The following is a 20,480-nucleotide window of genomic DNA, read 5'->3' on the forward strand; positions in this document are numbered from 1 at the left end:
CAGTGTGTGTGTGTGTGTGTGTGTGTGTGTGTGTGGATGTGTGTGTGTGTGTGTGTGTGTGTGTGTGTGTGTGTGTGTGTGTGTGTGTGTGTGTGTGTGTGTGTGTGTGTGTGTGTGTGTGTGTGTGTGTGTGTGTGTGTGTGTGTGTGTGTGTGTGTGTAAATCCATGCAAAGTAAAACTCCTTCTTCTGGAAACTGTTTGGACCCAGTGTAAAAACTTAATTGTTTTATTCGACAGATTGTGAAACATTTATGATGTGAATTCACTTCCATGCCACTTCAGCGATAACCAAAATGTGTTGCAAAAGCCAAGAACTTGTGCCATTTAAGTGTCATCTAGGTTTAAAGACAACGCATGACTTCTAGTTTGTATGCAGCTGACTCATTCAGAAATATTTTTATATGCTTGGCATAATACTTCACCACATCCTGGAGTCTCAGTGGACATTTCCATTTATGGCTATAGCTGCAGTTACAATTTAATTCAGACTAGTCATCATTCCATTTCCAGATATCTACAATATTGTTCTGACTATTTAAAACTTGATTTAAGTGAATTGAGGGGGATTAAATATATATTGAACTGGAATTATGACTAGTCAGAATTCAGTATGTAATAAAATTACAGATATCTAAAATTAGACTTTTGACTAAAATCCAATCTTCAGATATCTTGATGTTTGATGTTTGACACTTTGATGTTGCAGATATCAGAAGGCTAATGAATATGAAGTCTGGCTAATAAATGTTAAAATGGCTTGCCATACACTGAGAGTGTGTTCACTCACTGAGCTATGCAAAAAAAAATCAGGGTTATGTTATAGATAAAAAAAGTATTTTTTCCAAATTTGAGAGTTTGGAGAACTGATAGGGTGGGACAGGACAAGAGAAAGTGGTCAAGACAGTATAACAGCATAAAGAAATATATACAAGTGAAGCTTTTTAAAGGAAAATGCGGAAGAGAGGAAGTGATTTTCGCTGGATTAAAGTCAACTCTATATTTGATGAGTTAGTGCGTGTCAGTTAAATGTGATGTATGTAATGTAGTTGAAAATCATCATCTTGCGTAATAATGAGATTTATGAATTAGAATGGGGATGGGATTTGGAAGGGGTTTTAGCGATGAGTGAGAAAACTAGGGATTGCTGTAGGGCGATCTTCAGTTACCTTAAAGATTAAGGATTGGATTATAAAATGAAGTTATTTTGTTGTTTAATTTGTTAAAACATTTTAAATTTAAATAAAGGTTGAATATGAATAATGAGCAGAACACTGCCATCTAGTGTCTCGAGATTGTAGTCGCAACAACAAAAAATAATTCCAGCAGCTGGGTTGCCATGTTCGTCAGACGCGGTCCAGAAGCCCACAGGAGACCGGAGTCTGTTTGAACCCATCCCCCAGAGTTTGACTGACAGTTACTGTTAGCATTACAGCTAGGTAAACACGAAAGTTAGCTTACCGATCAAGGAGAAACATTTCAGCGTGCGTTTTAATGTCGTTGAACTCCTTTATCTCAGTCCATCGAGTGAATTCTTGGCCTGTATTAACCCTGGTTTTGTCCTTCTCCGGTTTTGTCCTCAGCTGCTGGGACAAATAAGCAGCTGCAGGATTGGCAAACTCCATCTCACCCAGTGCCAGCCTACAGTAGCTGCACCCAACAACAGACAACCCTGGCAACCAGCAATGCCAAACGCTATTGGCTGGTACAATGTAAACAGAACATGACAGAAAGTCTTTGTCAAACCCGTCAAAAAAAATGTAAAATATGGGTTTTCTCCGGGTACTCCGGTTTCCTCCCACCATCCAAATACATGCACATGTTAGGTTAATTGATGACTCTAAAATTGCCCGTAGGTGTGAATGTTTGTCTGTCTCTGTTCGTCTCTATGTGCCCTGCGATAGACTGGCGTCCTGTCCAGGGTGTACCCCGCCTCACCCCCGATGTCAGCTGGGATCGGCTCCAGCCCCCTGCGACCCCGACAGGGACAAGCAGTTGAAGATGAATGAATGAATGAATTCAGGCTAAATATATTTTTTTATGGAAAAGCAATACTTTCATTCTGTACCCCTCAAAACGCCCCGTGGGTGTTAATATATAGCCTTTAATGAGGATTCTACATATTCAACCTTTAATTTTTCTCCATTATTATTATTATTATTATTATTATTATTATTATTATTATTATTATTATTATTATTATTATTATTATTATTATTGTTATCTCAGAAAGTAAGCTGAAGCAGAGAGGTCATGGTCAGCCTGGTGTCACACACTCCGGTACAGCAGGTGGCGGTATGAGCCTTAAAGCGTTGGTGAGCGATCCGCCATAAATCAGAGAAGAAGAAGAGGCGGAACAAGGAATCAGCTGTCAAAAAAGTAGCTAAAGTGTAAGCAACGGACCAGAAAGAGGTAAGATTTTTAAGTTGACAGTATCTTACCAAACAATCGGCCACAGTGTATTATTACAAGAAGCTATCTGTGTGCTGCTGGGTGTGATGGTAGCCATGACTACCTGCGCAGTTAGGTAGAGCGAAGCTGGCTAACTGACGTGGAAGGTAACAATGCTAACGTTACCGTTTACTTAAAACGACGTTTGTATTTGTTTGTTTATGTTCTACGGTGATTTACGGTAATTCATTTGCCCGTTAACGTTAGCTTTCCACCGGTCATCCAGTGGAGGAAGATGGTCGCGGCTAACGTTAGCCACAAAACTGTTCACGGTACTTGTTGTTGTGGTCATTGACAACCTGCGTGAGCTAACTACTGTTGGGCTAACAGACAGAGAGCCACGTTAAAAGTTTGCATTGTATTTACCCTTGTAACAAATTAATTCCTAATCTGCTGATGTGGATCAAATGTGCACTTTTTGCGGAGATGAGCCAGAAACGATTTTACAAATATTAGCATTTGGGGACATGGAAAACTTTGTTTACAACTAAATTAAACAAAACATAACATTTAGACCCAAATATATTATTTCAAAATTTGAACGTGATGACAAATCAGTTTGCTTTTTAATAAACCTCATGATTATAATGTGAAAATGCCACAGAAGAAGAAATCCCCTCCTTACTTTAATGTCTTCACAGAAGAGTTTAATGTTTACATAAAAACCTTCTCACTGATGCTAAACAAGAAAAGACAACCCACACTATTATACTTTAACTCATTTTCACTTACCCCGGGAAAAGAAGTGCCTTATCTATATATTCATATGGATATATTTTATTCCTTAATGCCGTCCTTTTATAGGTCTGTGTCTGTTTCTATGAACAGTTTGGAAAAAATGAAATGTTGGGCTAACAGTGAGAGTAAGGTAGATGTATCTTATCATCTACATGTCCTGTTTTCACTTGAACGTGGTCTTGTTGTGGCCATTTTTTAAATGTTGCATGACAGCAAGTGGGACTTGAAAACTCAATTTGTTTAACTGTTATTTCGCTAACTGATAATATAATATTGGAAGCCATCTATCTAGTTTTATTTTAGTTTTATTAAGGACCCCCTTTTAGTCATCACCTTAAGTGAGGACTATTCTTCCTGAGGTCCAACACAAAACATACACAAGACATATATAAATGTGGCTCAGTGGCAGATTCGAGAGATCGGTGGTTCGTTCCCACCTCCCCCGGTCCACATGTCGAAGTGTCATGTCAATGTGAAATATTACAGTATGCAAACACTGAACACTATAAACACTACACTGGCTTAAATATCCCACAATGCAATGTGTTAGTAACAATTCGGATTGAGTATGTACTGCATAGTACATGATTTTGGGTGCAAGCCTGAGAAATAGACCACACAAATACCCCATATATGATCGATCCCCATCTCCCCCTCGGTCCACATGTCGAAGTGTCCTTGGGCAAGACACTGAACCCCGAATTGCTCCCCGTGCTGCGCATGGGTGTGTAAATGTGAATGGTTAGATCAGATTAGATGGTCTGTAGATGTCCACTGCCATCAGTGTGAATGTCTGTGTGAAGGGGTGATTGTGACAAACACTGTGAAAGCGCCTTGAGTAGTCAGAAGACTAGAAAGGCGCTTTATAAGTCCATTTACCATTTAAACAAACATTATGAAGCACCATACATATTGTTATAGCCGAACAATGAATACATAGTAGCACCCTACAACACAAAAGGCACAGAGACATAATCATCATGTTGTAAAACAAAAACAAAAACAAACACGCACACAAAAAAGAAAACGTCAGAAAACAAAAACAGACTCAAACCGGGTTTTAGCCTAATCTCCTTACTGAGAACTGCTTCTTTAAGCTTCTTTTTGAAAAAATATTCCTTTAAGGATTAAATTTCAGAGCAAGTAAAATGACAGCTCTAAACATTACCATCTATCTATCTATCTATCTATCTATCTATCTATCTATCTATCTATCTATCTATCTATCTATCTATCTATCTATCTATCTATATCCATATCCATCTTATTTATTGTCATTACAAGCATCACATGTACAATTACCGTTGCCAATTACCTGCTGGACAATTACCCGAGAATCTGGTACATTATACATTATCTGTATATATGAGTGGTTGTGTGTATAGTGTAAATATGTAATCTCTTATTTCTTATTTTTCAATTGTTTTCTATTCTGTACTGTGCCTACTTTTATTTGTTCTACTTTTATTTCATATATTTTTCATCACTAACTTTAGAAATATATATGTTTTTATTTATACTCACTTAATACTCAATAAAGTTTCCAACAGCAACCTATATCTCAGCCAACACTATACAATAATAGACTAGGAGCTGGACTAGGCGAATGCTTTAGAGACAGCGTGTGTTTATTTTTCTCCTTCAAACATTTTTCCCAGATATGTTCAGAGCCTGTGTCCAGCACTGACTGACTGAACACACCCGCGAAGATGCCTGCGGTTTCCACTGGGGTCAAAGAGCTGTATCTGTCCACATCTCTGGGTGAACTCAATAAAAAGGCTGAGATTAAGCCGGAGAAGACGAGCACCAGAAGGTAACGTTAGGTTTCATGTATAGTCAACGCATTATGACATATACAGTAAAAACACACTCCAAACACAGAGAAACTGTCTCTAAGGGCGCACTCACACTGTCCTTCTGTACCGTGCCCCGGGCTTTAGGGTACTTGTCCCCCCCTCCCTCTCCCCCCGCTTGCCAGCCCGTTTGTACTCGCACTGCCTGGGCCTCGGCCAATGCTTCTTGCCTGCCTATACGTCATCACGCGTAACACGTCACATGCATTAATGTCGCATCGCAATGCGTCGCTTTGTTTACAAATCTTTCCATAGACCTCAGAGTTTTTGTGCGTCTTGTCGACTGTTTTTGAATATTTTCATCCGACCAAATCAGCATTAAGCACTCCACCTCCGCATCACACTAACGTGAACCTTTCGCCGCCGCCGTTGTTGTTAAATGTCCACACATGGTCCATCCTTCTATTTTCTATGTCTGAACAGGCGCACATAAAGGACATCAGAACCGCCGTAGGCCTCGTGCCCGCGCTCGTACACGTGCGCACGCTCGTGCTAGTACATGTGCAAACGCACTCTACAAAAGCCCACCTCTCTCAAACGGCCGTGGACGGCCAGCTGGCCGCAGCTATGCGCGGAGCGGGTGCACTCACACTGCTTCAACGCACTGGGCTTTAGCCGAAAAACCTGTTTTGGCCCGGTGCGGAAGGACAGTGTGAGTGCGCCCTTAGTGAGATGAGAGATGGGAATAACATGCAAACCAACGATATTGCGATCATAATGATGAAAGTCTGTAATTTTTTTAATTCAACTGCAGCTATGTTCAGAGTGCCTGCAAAATCTTCAAGGCGGCGGAGGAGTGTCGTCTGGACAGAGATGAGGAGAAAGCTTATGTGCTGTACATGAAGTATTTAACAGTATATGACATCATCAAGAAAAGACCAGACTTCAAGCAGCAACCGGTAATAGCTAATGATTGTAAAATGATAACTTTTGTCCCGTTTATCTTTATGTAAAGACTTGTTCTGGAAATGTATCAAGAATTGGATTTAGTTATCTCTGTGTAACTCTTCCCTATTCCCATGCACAAAGGAGTATTACATGACCATGCTTGGGCCAAACAGCTTTAAGAAAGCAATTGAAGAAGCAGAGAAGCTCTCTGAAAGCCTTAAACTCAGGTCAGAGGCTTTGGTTGTCTTTGATTCTACACGCCTTACTTCATGATCGGACATCAGAACATTTTTTTCTATTTTACTCAGCTAATCTTTACATTTTTACACAGGTATGAAGAAGTTGAGGTCCGGAAAAAACTTGAGGAGAAGGAGAGACAAGAGGAGAAGAAAAGGAGGGAGGAAATAACAGAGAAAGATGGAGATCGAAGCTCTCCAAAGGTGCTATCAGCAAACAAGGACAGCAAAAAGGTAGAGATGTACTGTCATGGAAACTGCATATTTAAACATATTAACACTTGAGACCAATGAGAATTATAATGTTGTATGGTTATTTATAAATCTACACTCGCTGTTTTCACAAAGTTTTAAGTCTACAGTTCACATCATACCAGCAATAACAGCAACACTAATAGCTTAATTAGTAAATATATGAATGGCATTGTTGTTAGTAATAGTATTTGTATGTTATTTTACATAAAAAGAAATGAAGCCAAATGGAATCTGTCAAATCAATATAAACGTTTTGACAAATTGATTGTTGTGTCTGTATTTCAGGTAAAAGGAGAACAGAATGAACTGAAAAATGCAACCTCAAAAGGTAAGAAGGATAACACAAAATAAGTATCATAAACCTGCGTTCTTACTGGGGTGAAAATCATCCTAGAAACCGATATATTTGCTGCCATGATGTTAAGTTTTAAACCTGTGAAGTTTTACACAATTGAGTCCTTTTTTTAAAAGTTTTTTGTCTTGTTACAAAAACCTGATAGCTGCGGTGCCAGCTGGTGGGATCTCCGCAGAGAAGCTTTTCCACATGATGAAGGACCAGACGATAACAATAATTATCATGGATGCCCGCAGCCACAGGGACTTTGAGGAGTCACGCATTCAGGTCCCGGGCCAGACCTGCATCAGCGTGCCTGAGGAGGCCATAAGCCCTGGGTGAGAAAGGGGTCTGGAGACCAGGCTTCATACCTGATTGTTTGATCTGACACTGAATTTGTAATTTATATGTATATGTTGAGACTGCCCTGATCTTGCGAGCTTCGTTGTATTTTACTCGCAGATCAGTCGGGTAACTTGCGGCAGAGAAAATTTGGAGCAGGTTGCCAAGCGACTGAACCGATCAGCGTTGGTTTTGAGGCGGCTCGAAGTGTGATGCAACAAGAAGCAACTGTTCAGTGTAAACAACATGGCGGCTTTCGCGGATGAGATGAGCGCAGCTATCCAACAGACCGCTCACTAACGCTTTTTCCTCTTTGATCCTTCTGTTGGAATATGGACCGGGCACCTGAAATTTTGCCTTTTATCCGTAAATACACGTTACACAAAAGGCAAATATCCTTTAATGACATGTTGTTTACTTTGCCTCAACGCTCTGTTATCACGTCATACGCTTCGTTGATCTGATTGGTTGAGTTGGCCTGTCTATCACCAACATAGGTGGTGATGGACAGATGATTTATCCAATCAGCAACCAGTATTTCCGTCTCTCCCTCAAAGATCTCCAACTGAGAGTTCCCAGATGGATATGCTGATCTAATGCGAATCAGTCCATCTGGTGGAGTCAGGTTATGGTTAACCATCAAATGGAGAAAAAAGTCTCAGTTCCTAAACCTGACCTCCTGAACTGCTATGTCATTACTTTTCAGAATCACTGTGACTCAGATTGAGGCGAAGCTGCCGGGGGTGTCGAAAGAGCATTGGAGGCGGCGGGGATTCGTGGATTACATAGTCCTGCTGGACTGGTTCAGTTCCGTCACTGACCTTTCACTGGGCACCACCTTGCAGAGCCTCAAAGACGCCCTCTTTAAGGTAACTGTGAGGGTGTGGGTTGGCGTATGTGCACGCACTTATCTAGTGTGAATGACAACAGCAGAACTTTCCTGTGAGCCACAATAATGTGTTTGTACACACCACAGTGGGACAGCCTCACCATCCTGCGTAGTGAGCCGCTGGTGCTGGAGGGAGGCTACGAGAACTGGCTGTTGTTTTATCCCATGTACACAACCAACGCTAAAGTTCGCCCCCCTAGACAGAACATCATCAGCTCCCTCCCTCAATGTGAGTATTACCAGCACAGCATTCATGTTATGGCTTTGACTTGGTATTTATCAGGCAATGTTGTTTAATTTATTTTCAGGTTTTGTGTTAATGCCACTGCTGTTGTTTTATTTTAAGAGATTTATAAAAGTAATTAAAAAATTGGTCAAATAAAGTGAGATTATTCTGTCATAAATATATAATCAAATGACTCAGATTCCATATTCACCACAAAAATCTATTACTGAGCCATGCATCCCTTTTAACGTTTGTGTTTTCTGGATTTTATCCTACCTGCACCCTAACGTACATCAACAATCAACAAATCAAAAGTTTTTATATAGTTACAATAGTTACAAAACTAATATTTTCTAACTGTGGCAACCAGGCTTTTCCAACTCCTAACCTACATTGTTTACCAGTGGCAGTGTAATGGCTTGTGTTAAGTACAGTGAGTTGTTTTTTAAATATTAATCTTGTTCTACGTGTCAAGTGTGGACTTCTTAGTCTAAAGTCTCTAAGAAAAGTATTTTCTCTTAAATTAATTCACTTCCTTTGATTTTTTTGAACAGTGAACTTTAGCTACCCTTCCTTAGAGGAACCAAAGCCTCCGACCCCCCCTCAGCCACAGCCTGAGGTCACACCCGAGCCTCAGGAACCCTCGGCTCCTGTGCTGGTGAACGGTGTTGCACCAGCAGATCCCCCCACATCTAAAACTTCCATGGTTACTGACAGGCTGCCGGACGTTGTCGATTCCACCATCACAGACTGCACAAATTCTGAGCAAGACCTTAATAAGAAGGCAGGCACATCCATCCAGTCACCTGCAACAGCCAAGGCCTTCCCACAGGTGTTGTATCTACCCTGAAAACTTTTACACTTTGGGAGAGTACAAAACATTATTACTCATGTTCTGTTTTAACCTCATGTTGTCCTCTCCCAGTTTGACCGTACCAAGAAACCCTCTGTCTGGGTGTCAGACCAGCCAAAGCCCAGCCAGAACGGGTCAGCCAAGGACCCTATGCACAACGGCCCAGTTGTCCCTGACCGCTCAGTCAAACCGCCACTAATCCCCAGCACTTCTCTGTCTAAAGAAGAACAAAGTCAGATACACTCTGAGGCGGTGGCAGTGATGGAAAAGGCTCGGCAAGAGCAGGAGAAACGCAACCAGGAGCGTCGTGTAGAGGAGGAGAGACGGGAGAAGGACCAGAAGGAAAGGCTAGAAAGAGAGCAAAGTGAGAAGAGGAAGAAGGAAGAGGACGAGAATGGACCTCAGGAGAAAAAGAAACTGGAAAGGCAGAAGGCGGAAGAAGAGGACGATAAAGAGAAAAGGGTGTGGGACGACAGAGAGAGGAGGGGAAAGGATCAGAGCTCTGACACTCCCTCGAAGAGTATGTCTCTGGACTCGCCTGCTCCCAACCATATTGTTAGTGAAATGAAGGTGAGTCTTCCTGTGTCTGTGGGAAAGTGCATAAACAAAATTAATGTTAAAGGAAAGTTTAACATTTAAATATCCAATGCATTCGGAAAAGTCATCCCCAAACCACACAACAGGGATCAGACGCTAACCATAGTCCCTTAAACCTGCGATAGGCAGTTTATTTTTGGCAGTGTTGGGCAAAAAAATCCATAATAATCTTCCATCACATTGTAATTCAAGTGATCTGAGAGAAAATTAGACTCTGCAGCTCCTCTGCAGCTCTGTTTTCAAGCTTTAGAAAGTCTAGCTGCCTTAAAGCTCGGTGTCTTACATCTGTGGCTAAAAGAAAACCTCTGTGAAATCCTTTGTTGCTATATTACGTTTTAGACAACAAGACCACAAATCCACATGTCCACACACTTTCTAAACACAGCACATCAATTTAATGTGATGAAATGGAAGATTTAAAGCTTTGTTTAGACAATAATAAGGTAATATCCCTTTTATACAGCTGACTCATGTTTGTTAAGGGTCCACAGAATGCATGTTTAATCTAAACACATTCGACACATAGACCGCCGGTTATCTGCGACTGTGGCTCCGCAAACTCCTTATTAACTATATTACAGAAGTACCAAATAAAGTAATGTGTCACTTTCAGTTCTCTTGGTATGTTTGCTGTCACGCTCACATACCAGCTCATATTGTCCAGCTCTTTCAATTTCCCATTGATCACTGATGCGTGTTTAACCTGCGTCACTGTTGACAGGAGTGTATGGCAGACTCAAATCATAAACAATTTGATAGATAAATGCAAGAACTACACGCTAAATCTATCAGATCAGTCTGTTTGCTGGTCATATCAACTAAAGAAGGCAGTGCATACCAACAGTTTAGTTACCAACGGATAATCACATACATTATCCTCAATATAAAGATAAATGGGTATCTGTAAATATATATAAATGAAATACATACTGTATATAGAATAATGAACAAATGCACATACTGTAGGTATAATCTGTGCCACACAGACACTCTAAAACTTGTTTCTAAGTTTCCAGCAGTTGTTCTGCTTCTCTAAAACAGGGATGTTTGGTGTTTGTGACAAAAGTAACCATTATTTCTTTCACGCTCATCATGAAAATTCCTCATAATTATGTAGAGAACTTTTAAGTAAAGCCTTTGTGTGTTTGTCCCACAGAGGGAGCCCCTGACCCGGGCAAGGAGTGAGGAGATGGGTAGGAGTGTACCGGGCCTTCCAGACGGTTGGATGAAGGTACCAGATGTTTAAATCTGAAATACGTGGAATTATTTGGAGAAATTGATGAATGTTCAAAAAGGCTTTTGTCTTAAACGAGATATTATTATTTCCTTATGCCTGATTGATCCTTTAAACCTAATTTTTTATCTTCTTTTCTTATTAACCCCTCCATTTTTGTCTAGTTCCTTGACACGGTGACAGGGACCTACCGATACTACCATTCCCCAACCAACCGTGTCCACCTGTACCCTCCTGAGGTCACTGTTCCCCAGACTCCACCCTCCACACCGCCAACAGCTAAACAGAAAACCCCACAACCAGCTGCGCCAGACACCAACAGTGATCGGGATCGGGAACAGTCTAAACTGAAACGCTCCTACTCCTCCCCTGATATCAGCCAGGACCTGAGAGAGGAGGCCCAGAAGAAGGCCACCGCCCCGACCACTGCAGCTGTCATACCCACCATCAACAGGGAGACCAAGTAAGACACGGATGTTTAATGTCAGTCAATATCGGGATGTTCCAGCAACCTTGACAATGGACAATGTCCTGCATCTTTCATCTAGTATCATAAGCTACATATTATTTCTTTATATATATATACTCCTCATTGTAATTTGTTTAGACTTATCGCTGCCGGAACTACTCTGGTATCCTCTCATTGTGCTCCTCTGCCTCGCAGACCTCCCAGTGCTAAAGTCTATTCTAAAGTGGAGATTGTGCGGCCGTCAGCTGCCAAGATTCGCAACCTGAATCCTGCATTCGGAGGTATGGGTGCCTCACTGACAGGCCTTCGTAACATGGGCAACACATGCTACATGAACTCCATCTTGCAGTGTCTTTGTAACACTCCTGCCATGGCTGAGTACTTCAACAACAATTACTACCTGGAGGACATCAACAGGTCAGAGCCTAGAGATAAGGGAGATTTCTTAACATATAGAATCATGCACAAGGTAAATATCTAACATTTCTGTCACATCCAGGTACAACATCCTTGGGCATAAAGGGGAGGTGGCGGAGGAGTTTGGTGTGATCATGAAAGCCCTGTGGGCCGGTCTGTACAAGTGCATCAGTCCGCGGGACTTCAAAATCACCATAGGCAAGATCAATGACCAGTTTGCTGGCTGTGACCAGCAAGACTCCCAAGAGCTGCTGCTGTTTCTCATGGATGGGCTCCATGAGGACCTCAACAAGGTAGACCAGGCGCTTGTTTCATGCATTTAGCACATAACCATCAGTGTGGCATTAGTCAAGTCTTAAAAAGTGTTTGTTATCTGCTAGGAGAAACATTAACATCTAAATGTGCTCACCCTGGATTAACTATTGATTGAATAAATAAGTAATTTATTCATTTTAATCATGGCTTTCTATGGCTTGTCTTCTACTGCCCCTGTATGTTGTTGCACTTTTTGCCTAACAATTAAAACGTAGTCTTTATATCATTTTCCTCTTTTCTTTTTTTTTCACCTGGTTTCATTTTGATGGCAAATTAGAGAGTAAGTAAATAGCTGTCTGTCCTTGGTCCTCCTGCAGCAGTGTGAGTGTGGCGTGTCTGCATCTGTGTGGTCTGATGCTCCGTCAGAACCTCTGTGCATGTAGACCCAAGACATGCTCCATTGCCTGTATCGACTGATTTTACTGGCTTCATGTGCATTTGAATGGGGGGAAGGACTAGGTGAATTGGTAAAAAAAAAAATTCATAGCTTGATGTTTGTTTCTATTTTAAAACTCGCTTAAACATCAAAACTAGGCCACAAGCTGTCAGAACCGGCAGCTTTGAGATACTGTGACAACTGTCTCCACCTGGGGTTGCGTGGAAGTAATACAGTCACCCCATTTTACTTATTAAGCTCTTTTACATCATAAGGATGAGGTGCCAATTAGGTTGTAACAGCTGATGATGTGCATTTCTCATTTCTCCATCTCATCACATCCCTTTTGTGTGATGTTCAGAGCCGTCTCCTGTCAGGCTGGTCCTGTCCCAGTCCACGTTGTCTCCGCAGGCTAATTGATAAATAAGTCTGTCTAATTAATGCAATATTAATTAGCAAGTGTTAACCTGTCTCTCATCTCTTCTTTCCTATCATAATGAGAGTGATCTGGCTGAACTGCATGCTAATGAAGCTGGAGAGATTAGATAGGTGTTAAATACAAATTATATAACTTGGACATTCAGTCTGCAGTTCTCCATAAGTTCTGTTCAGTGCTAACTCCAGTATCGTAATTACGACCAGTATATGATGCATCTGTCAGGTAAAGGCAGGTTTTAACACCTAAGGCTGCAGTTTCTCTATACCAACATGTTGTTTTTCCATCTCTGGTGTCAGGCGGACAACAGGAAGCGCTACAAGGAGGAGGAAAACGACCATTTGGACGATCAGACGGCAGCCGACTTGGCCTGGAGCAAACACAAGCTGCTGAACGAGTCCATCATTGTAGCACTGTTCCAGGGGCAGTTCAAGTCCACTGTGCAGTGTATGACCTGCCATCGCAAGTCACGGACATTTGAGACCTTTATGTACCTGTCGCTGCCCCTGGCCTCCACAAGCAAGTGCTCTCTGCAGGTCGGTTAGACATTAAACGTGTGTCAAAGAGTGTCAGAAATTTTCTCTCTTTGTGATACATTTTAAGCTCGTCAGGTCTCATATTCCTTTACAGTGCTCAGTAAGTCATTGTTGGGGCACTAAAAACAGTTATATGTGGGAATAGTCCACATTAAATTGGACATTTACAACTATTTTTACCTGTTAAAGCTGTACTGTTGAGTTTCTTTCTCTTGACTACATTCTGGAGTTTTTTTTAATGTTCTTGAGTTTCTATGTATAGAAATAAAAGTTACGCTTTATGATCTTTTGCTTCGTTATACTTTACTGATGTGCTTGCTGCTTCTTGGCAGGATTGTCTGAGGCTCTTCTCCAAGGAAGAGAAGCTGACCGATAACAACAAGGTGTTCTGCAGACACTGCAAAGCCCACAGAGATTCCACCAAGAAGCTGGAGATCTGGAAGGTCCCGCCCATTGTCCTGGTGCACTTAAAGCGGTCTGTTGTGATGTTTGCATCAGAAGAGCTTCTAGCTTTTTTCTTTAGTCAAACTAAATACACACAAAGTAAAATGATACTTCATATTTGTGTCATTTTTCTTACATTGACCACATTGAAACTTCCTTTATTGCCGTTATTTCTGCAGATTCTCCTATGAGGGTAGATGGAAGCAGAAGCTGCAGACGTACGTAGACTTCCCTTTAGACACTCTGGACCTGGCTCAGTACGTCATTGGACCCAAACAGACCGTGAAAAGATACAGCCTGTTTGGACTTTCTGTAAGTAGTAGTGAAATTAATTGTGAAGCGTATTTTAAAATAAATGATTATGCATTTATGGTTTATTTTTATTTGACTGTCAATGGAAACGTAACAGGAGAGGTCAAAGGGATAGTTCAGATATTTTGAAGTGGTGTTTTATGAGGTACTAATCCATAGTCCGAGTATTAGATGACGGCACACACGCTCCCAGTTTGGAGCAGCAGACCTAGCATGAAAGCTAAGCAGTGTACTGCTGTGGATGGAGCTGCAGTATGATATATTTTAGCCACCTAAACATCAGTTTAAGTCTATATTTAGAATATTTAACCTTTACCTTGCTGTCAGACAGATAACTGTTCTGACTGGGAACTGAAGCCGTTACATTCATCTATACTCTGTTTGAGCCATTTGAATGTTTTTTTGTTTATTTTTTGAAAGCTTAAATAAGATACTTTGTGTTTGACGTCACAAGGGGGATAACTTGATGGTGATGGGTCACGTCACCTAATTCAGTGATAAATGACACAGGTGTGTGGTGTTTGTTGAACGGCTGAGAGAAAATCAGTTCTTACCGCATGCACGCATGTAACTCAAAGGCAGAGTAGGAATGATTAACACAATTAATGAAAACAAAAGAGAGTTTAAATTATTTGCACAATTACTAACACCTCAACAAGAAGAAGAGGACAGAAGAAGCAAACAAAAAACAGACAACTCAAGGTATGGGCGTCGAGGACACAATCTTACTGTTCAACACACCACCGGGACGATCAGCGTAGGGCCAATAGTCACTACACTCTCTTCAAAGCCGCCAGACTCCACTGACAAAAACAGTCATTTTATCCTGCAGAACACGAATGTTGCTGGTCTACCGCTGCCTCGATCAGATAGTTTGATTGTGTGACTTTGGTGATTCGAACTTACCCTTTAAATCACTTTAATACACTGACTATGGATACCCCACTTCAAAAAATCCAAACTATCCCTTTAAGAGACTGTAGGCTGTGAAACAAAATGTAAAAACAAGAAATATACTCAAGAATACAAACATTAAAACAAGGATAAGAGATGCAGATAATAGTACAAATCACTGTTGTATTATTATTATTTGCTATATCTTGTCCATCTTACATAAAACTGTCAGTTCTTCGTTGGTAGAGTCCATAAACATTTAAAAAATAAGCCAATAACAAAAAATTTAAATTGTACTGGTCAAGCAGCTTCTGTACCATAAACACACCAATGTTTTTTTCCACTTGACAGCAAGTAAAATAATGCAAAACTTTAAACTTCAGGTATTTTCTAAGTACTAATTAAATATAATAATGATGTAGCTGTTAAGTCGAGCTTAACCTTCTTTCTTTCCACTCCCAGAATCACTACGGGGGATTAGATGGCGGCCATTACACAGCCTACTGTAAGAACGCCCCCAAACAGCGCTGGTACAAGTTCGATGACCACGAAGTGACGGAAATCTCCTCCTCCTCCGTCAAGTCCTCCGCAGCCTACATCCTGTTTTACTCCAGCCTGTGATGCAGCAGCAGGACACAAAGAGAGAACACTACACCAGAGCAGCGACGCTCAAGCCTAGAGGTTGTTTTTTTTCTTTTTAAAATCACAGCTCTGAGGACCTGGTGCACTTAGTTGCGGGTTAACTAGTCGTGTACGTGCACGCGAGGACGCACTCAAGCGAGTGGCGATGAGATTCTGTCTTGTCGGAGAAAGGCGCAGGCACACTGTGCAATGCTTCAGCTACTAGAGGACCCTATACCTGTTAAAACATGCCGTCTGTTCATATTATTGATCATCTAGTGACTAAACAGATGCTCCTTTTACTCTGACTTCTTGATGGTTGTGTTGTAGGGCTGACAGCTGGTTCAGATGCTCTTCACTCTCATTTCTGTCGCACTCAGTGTGGATGACCGTATCGCAGAACTGATCAGCTTTCTTGTACCGCGTCTACAACAAGGTTAACAGTTAGATGGCATGTACATACTTACCAATGCTGATGTTGCACATTCAAAAATGTAAATACTGGAGGGGCAAGGTATTAATCTGTCAAGTGACCAAATTATTCTTGTTTTTTTTCTTTCTTGAAAGTAGCAGCCGTCATCGCATCGCCATATTCATAAAGACAAACTGTGTTTTAGGGGTTTAACTCTGTAGCCTTCTGGTGTTTAACGTGATCTTAAAGGGGATGCAAGAGACTGTGAACTGATTTTGTTGCCTCCTTCCTAAAGAGAGGAGGGAACTGAGATTGTTGCTTGTTCATATTATACATTCATACATCGCTGCACTTACACAATATGCAATCAGTTTAAGTTGTTCGTGAAGAACACATTGTTTAACAGCAGACATTAATACTCGACTCTCTTTTAAACGATGCTGAGAGCCGGTCTGTCTTGCTCGGTCCAGGCAGTGACGGGAAAACTCACCTGCTTCTATAACGTTTGTTGTAGAATTTATTCTCTGTTAAACACATTTAACTCTTCGCGTTATTATATTCAAACTCAAAAACTATTTAGAGGACAAATTACTGGAACAACTTATATTGTACCAGTTCTGCTGGTTTTGAATGTTTCTAAGAGGCTGGTATTTAGATTTATCTGATTAATCTTATTTCTGTGCTCAGTACTGACCCGGAAGAATATGAAGACGTGAAACATTGATCTTATTCACTCACACGAGCGCTTTAACATTTGCTGCCTGACCGACCGACCGACTGACTGACGAGAGCAAGCACACATGTTGTTTTGTTCTGAATGGACCAGAGAGGTGAGGTGGCAGGATTCGACTTCCTGAGTAAAGTTTTATCACCTAGCATGAGATCATAATAATCTGTTTTTCTTTTTATTTGTACATGTTGATTTTATTTCTTATTGCTCTAAAAACAGTTTGTTTCTGGTATAACGATTATATTAACCTCAAACAACTCATATGACTATTTATTAAAACTGCTTCAAATTAGTGTTTGTGTCTGAATGACTGTTTCTGGATATATTAGCTAACGGTTGAATGAAACCCTTTCCGTTAATATCTCCAGGAGACTTCAACGTTTTTTAGGTCAACGACCCCTTAATTGAAATAAAGGCGGAGCAGGGACCCCCTCCTGCATACAGTATATTATAAGTCACATGTAGGACGTCATAAACCCTACACACATACCTTTTTATGGTGCTTACGATACTAAGCTATTATAATGAGAATTATTGACATATTCATATATTAATACATCATGTTTTAATGTAAAACATACATGTGGAAGGCACAGTGAACCCTTAAACTTTAGTTACCTACAGGCCAGTAAGCTTATCGTCAATGTTGTGTAAATCAAATGTTTCTTTGTGTTTTTTTTCACAAAGAGGCTGATTTGTCTTTGCTGGTTATATGTTGGATTGATGTTAATGTATTTTTTAAGACATTTTAATTTTTTGGGGGGGAAATTAGCAATAATCATTCATGCATCTTCAACCGCTTGTCCCTATCAGGGTCACGGGGGCTGGAGTCGATCCCAGCTGACATCGGGCGTGAAGCGGTGTACATCCTGGACAGGACGCCAGTCTATCACAGCGAACATAGAGACAAACAGAGACAGACAACCATTCACACCTACGGGCAATTTAGAGTCATCAGTTAACATGTGCATGTCTTCAGACTGTGGGAGAACGCTGGAGAACCCACGTAGATACGGGGATAGCACGCAAACTCCACACAGAAGGGCCCCAGCTGGGATTTGAACCAGGAACCCCAGGCGAGAGTGCTAACCACCACACGACCGTGCCGCCCAAAACAATTATTTGGCGGTCCCCGTGCAGTGACTCTGAGGACCCCCTAGGTGTCGCAAACCCCCTGTAATAGAGGTCCAGTCCCTTCATTCCTGAGGTTATGGCGTATAAACATTACACACAAACAGTTAAACAGGTTTTTATAATGGCACACAATTCAATGCTTAACTCAACTTTATTTAAATTACAGTTACAGAGAAAAATTAAAACAAAAAAATTAAACAGCCATAAAATGTTAATTAATAAATAAAGCCAAAAGAATAAAAAAAAAATACAAAACACATTCATTTTATCAACACAGAGAGCCGTTCTAATATCCAGAGGCAGTTTAGTGGCATAAAAACAGACGGCGCTGTCACTGGTACCGTTATGGGACACTTACGAAACATTAAAAAAGGAAAGCAGCGATTTTGCTGGAAGATAAAACGAAAGGAAGTCTGTGATGTATGGAGGAGCGAAATTGTTTAAAGCTTTAGAAACAAGTAGAATAACTTTAAAATCAACTCTGGATCTTTGAATTTATTTGGAGAGCCGTTCTGGTGAAGACAGCAGAAAACAACAGATGTTCTTCTGAGTGATGCAACGCCACTGATGGGGAGTACATTTAAATAGGCGTTATTAGAGTATGTGTACCGCTAAAACAACAAGAAGGAAGGGGAATCTCAGTCCCTTCATGGATTTGGCCTGCCTGTTAAAGAGCTCAGAGTCCGTGGATCTTTGGCTTTTGAAAGGGCTTGCGGCTGTAGAGCAACATGTAGGCATTTGGAGATTGCAGATGGCTGTCCTGTACCTCTCTGACCGATGAGTCATCAAAACAGTGCCAGGTCCGAGTCAGGGCGTTGTGGCACAGAGCTGTGTAGTGACCCATGTTCAGATGACCTATGTGGTTCTAGAGAAGAAAACGAATAACATGAAGGAAAAAAAATGCGGGCAAGGTCAAAACCCCACTGCTTTGTCCACAATTTATCATTAAATACCAATATTAAACTTTTTAACTTTGCAATTATGTCAAAAAGTACTGTACATAGTTGCCATTTTTGTGGATCCTTAAAAACAAAAACTAATCATGGTCTTTTTTGGCACTTGCATACATCAAATAAACCATCGAGACATTTTTTTTTCGTGTAACAACTTTTGGAGACCGATACGGAGAAATCCGGGAGAGTCGCTAACAGCCGGACGTGGCTAACACTGGTTAGCTCGGATCAGTACGGTGAAGGCACTAAAACTTTTTCAAACCACTAATACTGCTCAAAATAACTCCAAACCTCTGCAGTAGCATGAGAAGAGTCCCTACACATAAAACAAAGCATCAATGGGCTCCTTCCTTGAATGAACTTTACTATGAGAGGAGCTGGTACCGGGGCCAGAAGGTAAGTCTTTCAAAACACTCTTTTAATAAATTCCAGGTTCGCCAACTATGTTGTTGGTGCTTCGGTTAATGTGTATGAGGTATGAGACCATCCCTGCTGACATCGGGCGTGAGGCGGGGTACACCCTGGACAGGACGCCAGTCTATCACAGGGCACATAGAGACGAACAGAGACAGACAACCATTCACACCTACCTGCAATTTAGAGTAATAGATTAACCTGTCACGTGCATGTCTTTGGACTGTGGGAAGAAGCTGGAGAACCCGGGGAGAACCCACGCAGACACGAGAACATGCAAACACAGTCAGAATTCAAACAAGGAACTTGCTGGAAGGCGACAGTGCTAACCACCACACCACCGTGCCTCACCTTCACCATAATAACCCAAGCTAATAAATGTAAGCAACTCTCCTGGATTTCTCCGTTAATAGTTGTTACAAGAAATAAACTGTCTCCATGGCTTATATGATGTAAAAGCCGAAAAAGACCATGGGATGATTTTGCGCTATAGCGTTATAAAAAGGATATGTCTTATCTGCAGAAATTCTTCACCGTCCTGTGACATAATTCCATCAGTTAAAAAAAGGGAAATGAAAGGTGAATTATGGAGCACATTAACCAAAACTATCATGCCGTAACTAATTAAAACCCTTGACGACAAACAGCAAAACAAATCCTAAATTTAAATTTCTAAGTCTAGTCGTCTCTGTCCAAATGATTTATATATCTGCCCAGTGTAAAACGTAAGAACTACACTTTTCAGATTTAAATAAACTGTTGCTATTGTAATAAATGATAATCTAATATGTCATGGGTTCCTAATACTGTATATGTGTGTATACGAACTGACCACAACAGCATATAGGCGGTATGAGGAATATGAGTTGTTCTGTACTGAGCTGGAGAGAAACGGGGAAAGATCGAGTCTCATGGAGAACACGACGTTAGTCCTCAACTTCACCTGGTTCTTCCCCTTACAACCAAACCTGCAGAGGAAATAAAGGTGTTATTACAAAGGTGTTATGGGTTTACAGCTCATAATACCCACAGACATACCAGCCCTTTATAATAAGAATGAATGCAATGACAGGATTGACTGTGAAGGTCTGTTGCTCAACATTAATACACACACTGTTAGTTT

The 20,480-nt window shown here is 41.0% G+C and overlaps 1 protein-coding gene across 1 annotated transcript; it reads left to right on the top strand.

Moving 5' to 3' along the window:
• Nucleotides 1-2,344: 2,344 nt before the first annotated feature.
• Nucleotides 2,345-17,139, top strand: usp8 (ubiquitin specific peptidase 8). The gene is made up of 19 exons (XM_083918933.1): nucleotides 2,345-2,410; nucleotides 4,846-5,000; nucleotides 5,795-5,939; nucleotides 6,070-6,155; nucleotides 6,260-6,398; nucleotides 6,705-6,747; nucleotides 6,920-7,091; nucleotides 7,802-7,964; nucleotides 8,072-8,213; nucleotides 8,765-9,042; nucleotides 9,136-9,633; nucleotides 10,817-10,891; nucleotides 11,059-11,357; nucleotides 11,559-11,780; nucleotides 11,863-12,073; nucleotides 13,207-13,443; nucleotides 13,776-13,918; nucleotides 14,067-14,199; nucleotides 15,556-17,139. The coding sequence occupies exons 2-19, from the start codon at nucleotides 4,897-4,899 to the stop codon at nucleotides 15,712-15,714; spliced, it is 3,249 nt and encodes a 1,082-aa protein (XP_083775059.1). The 5' UTR covers nucleotides 2,345-2,410; nucleotides 4,846-4,896; the 3' UTR covers nucleotides 15,715-17,139.
• The last annotated feature ends 3,341 nt before the right edge of the window (nucleotides 17,140-20,480 follow it).

The sequence above is a fragment of the Echiichthys vipera genome, assembly GCF_963691815.1.
Source record: "Echiichthys vipera genome assembly, chromosome: 1".
In the NCBI taxonomy this organism is placed as follows: Eukaryota; Metazoa; Chordata; class Actinopteri; order Perciformes; family Trachinidae; genus Echiichthys; species Echiichthys vipera.

Excerpts from the sequence above, each read along its gene's own strand:
- usp8 (XM_083918933.1), top strand. The coding sequence starts at position 4,897 with ATGCCTGCGGTTTCCACTGGGGTCAAAGAGCTGTATCTGTCCACATCT. Across the intron at positions 5,001-5,794 it reads GAGAAGACGAGCACCAGAAG|CTATGTTCAGAGTGCCTGCA; the intron begins GTAACGTTAGGT and ends ATTCAACTGCAG. Across the intron at positions 12,074-13,206 it reads TCCATGAGGACCTCAACAAG|GCGGACAACAGGAAGCGCTA; the intron begins GTAGACCAGGCG and ends CTCTGGTGTCAG.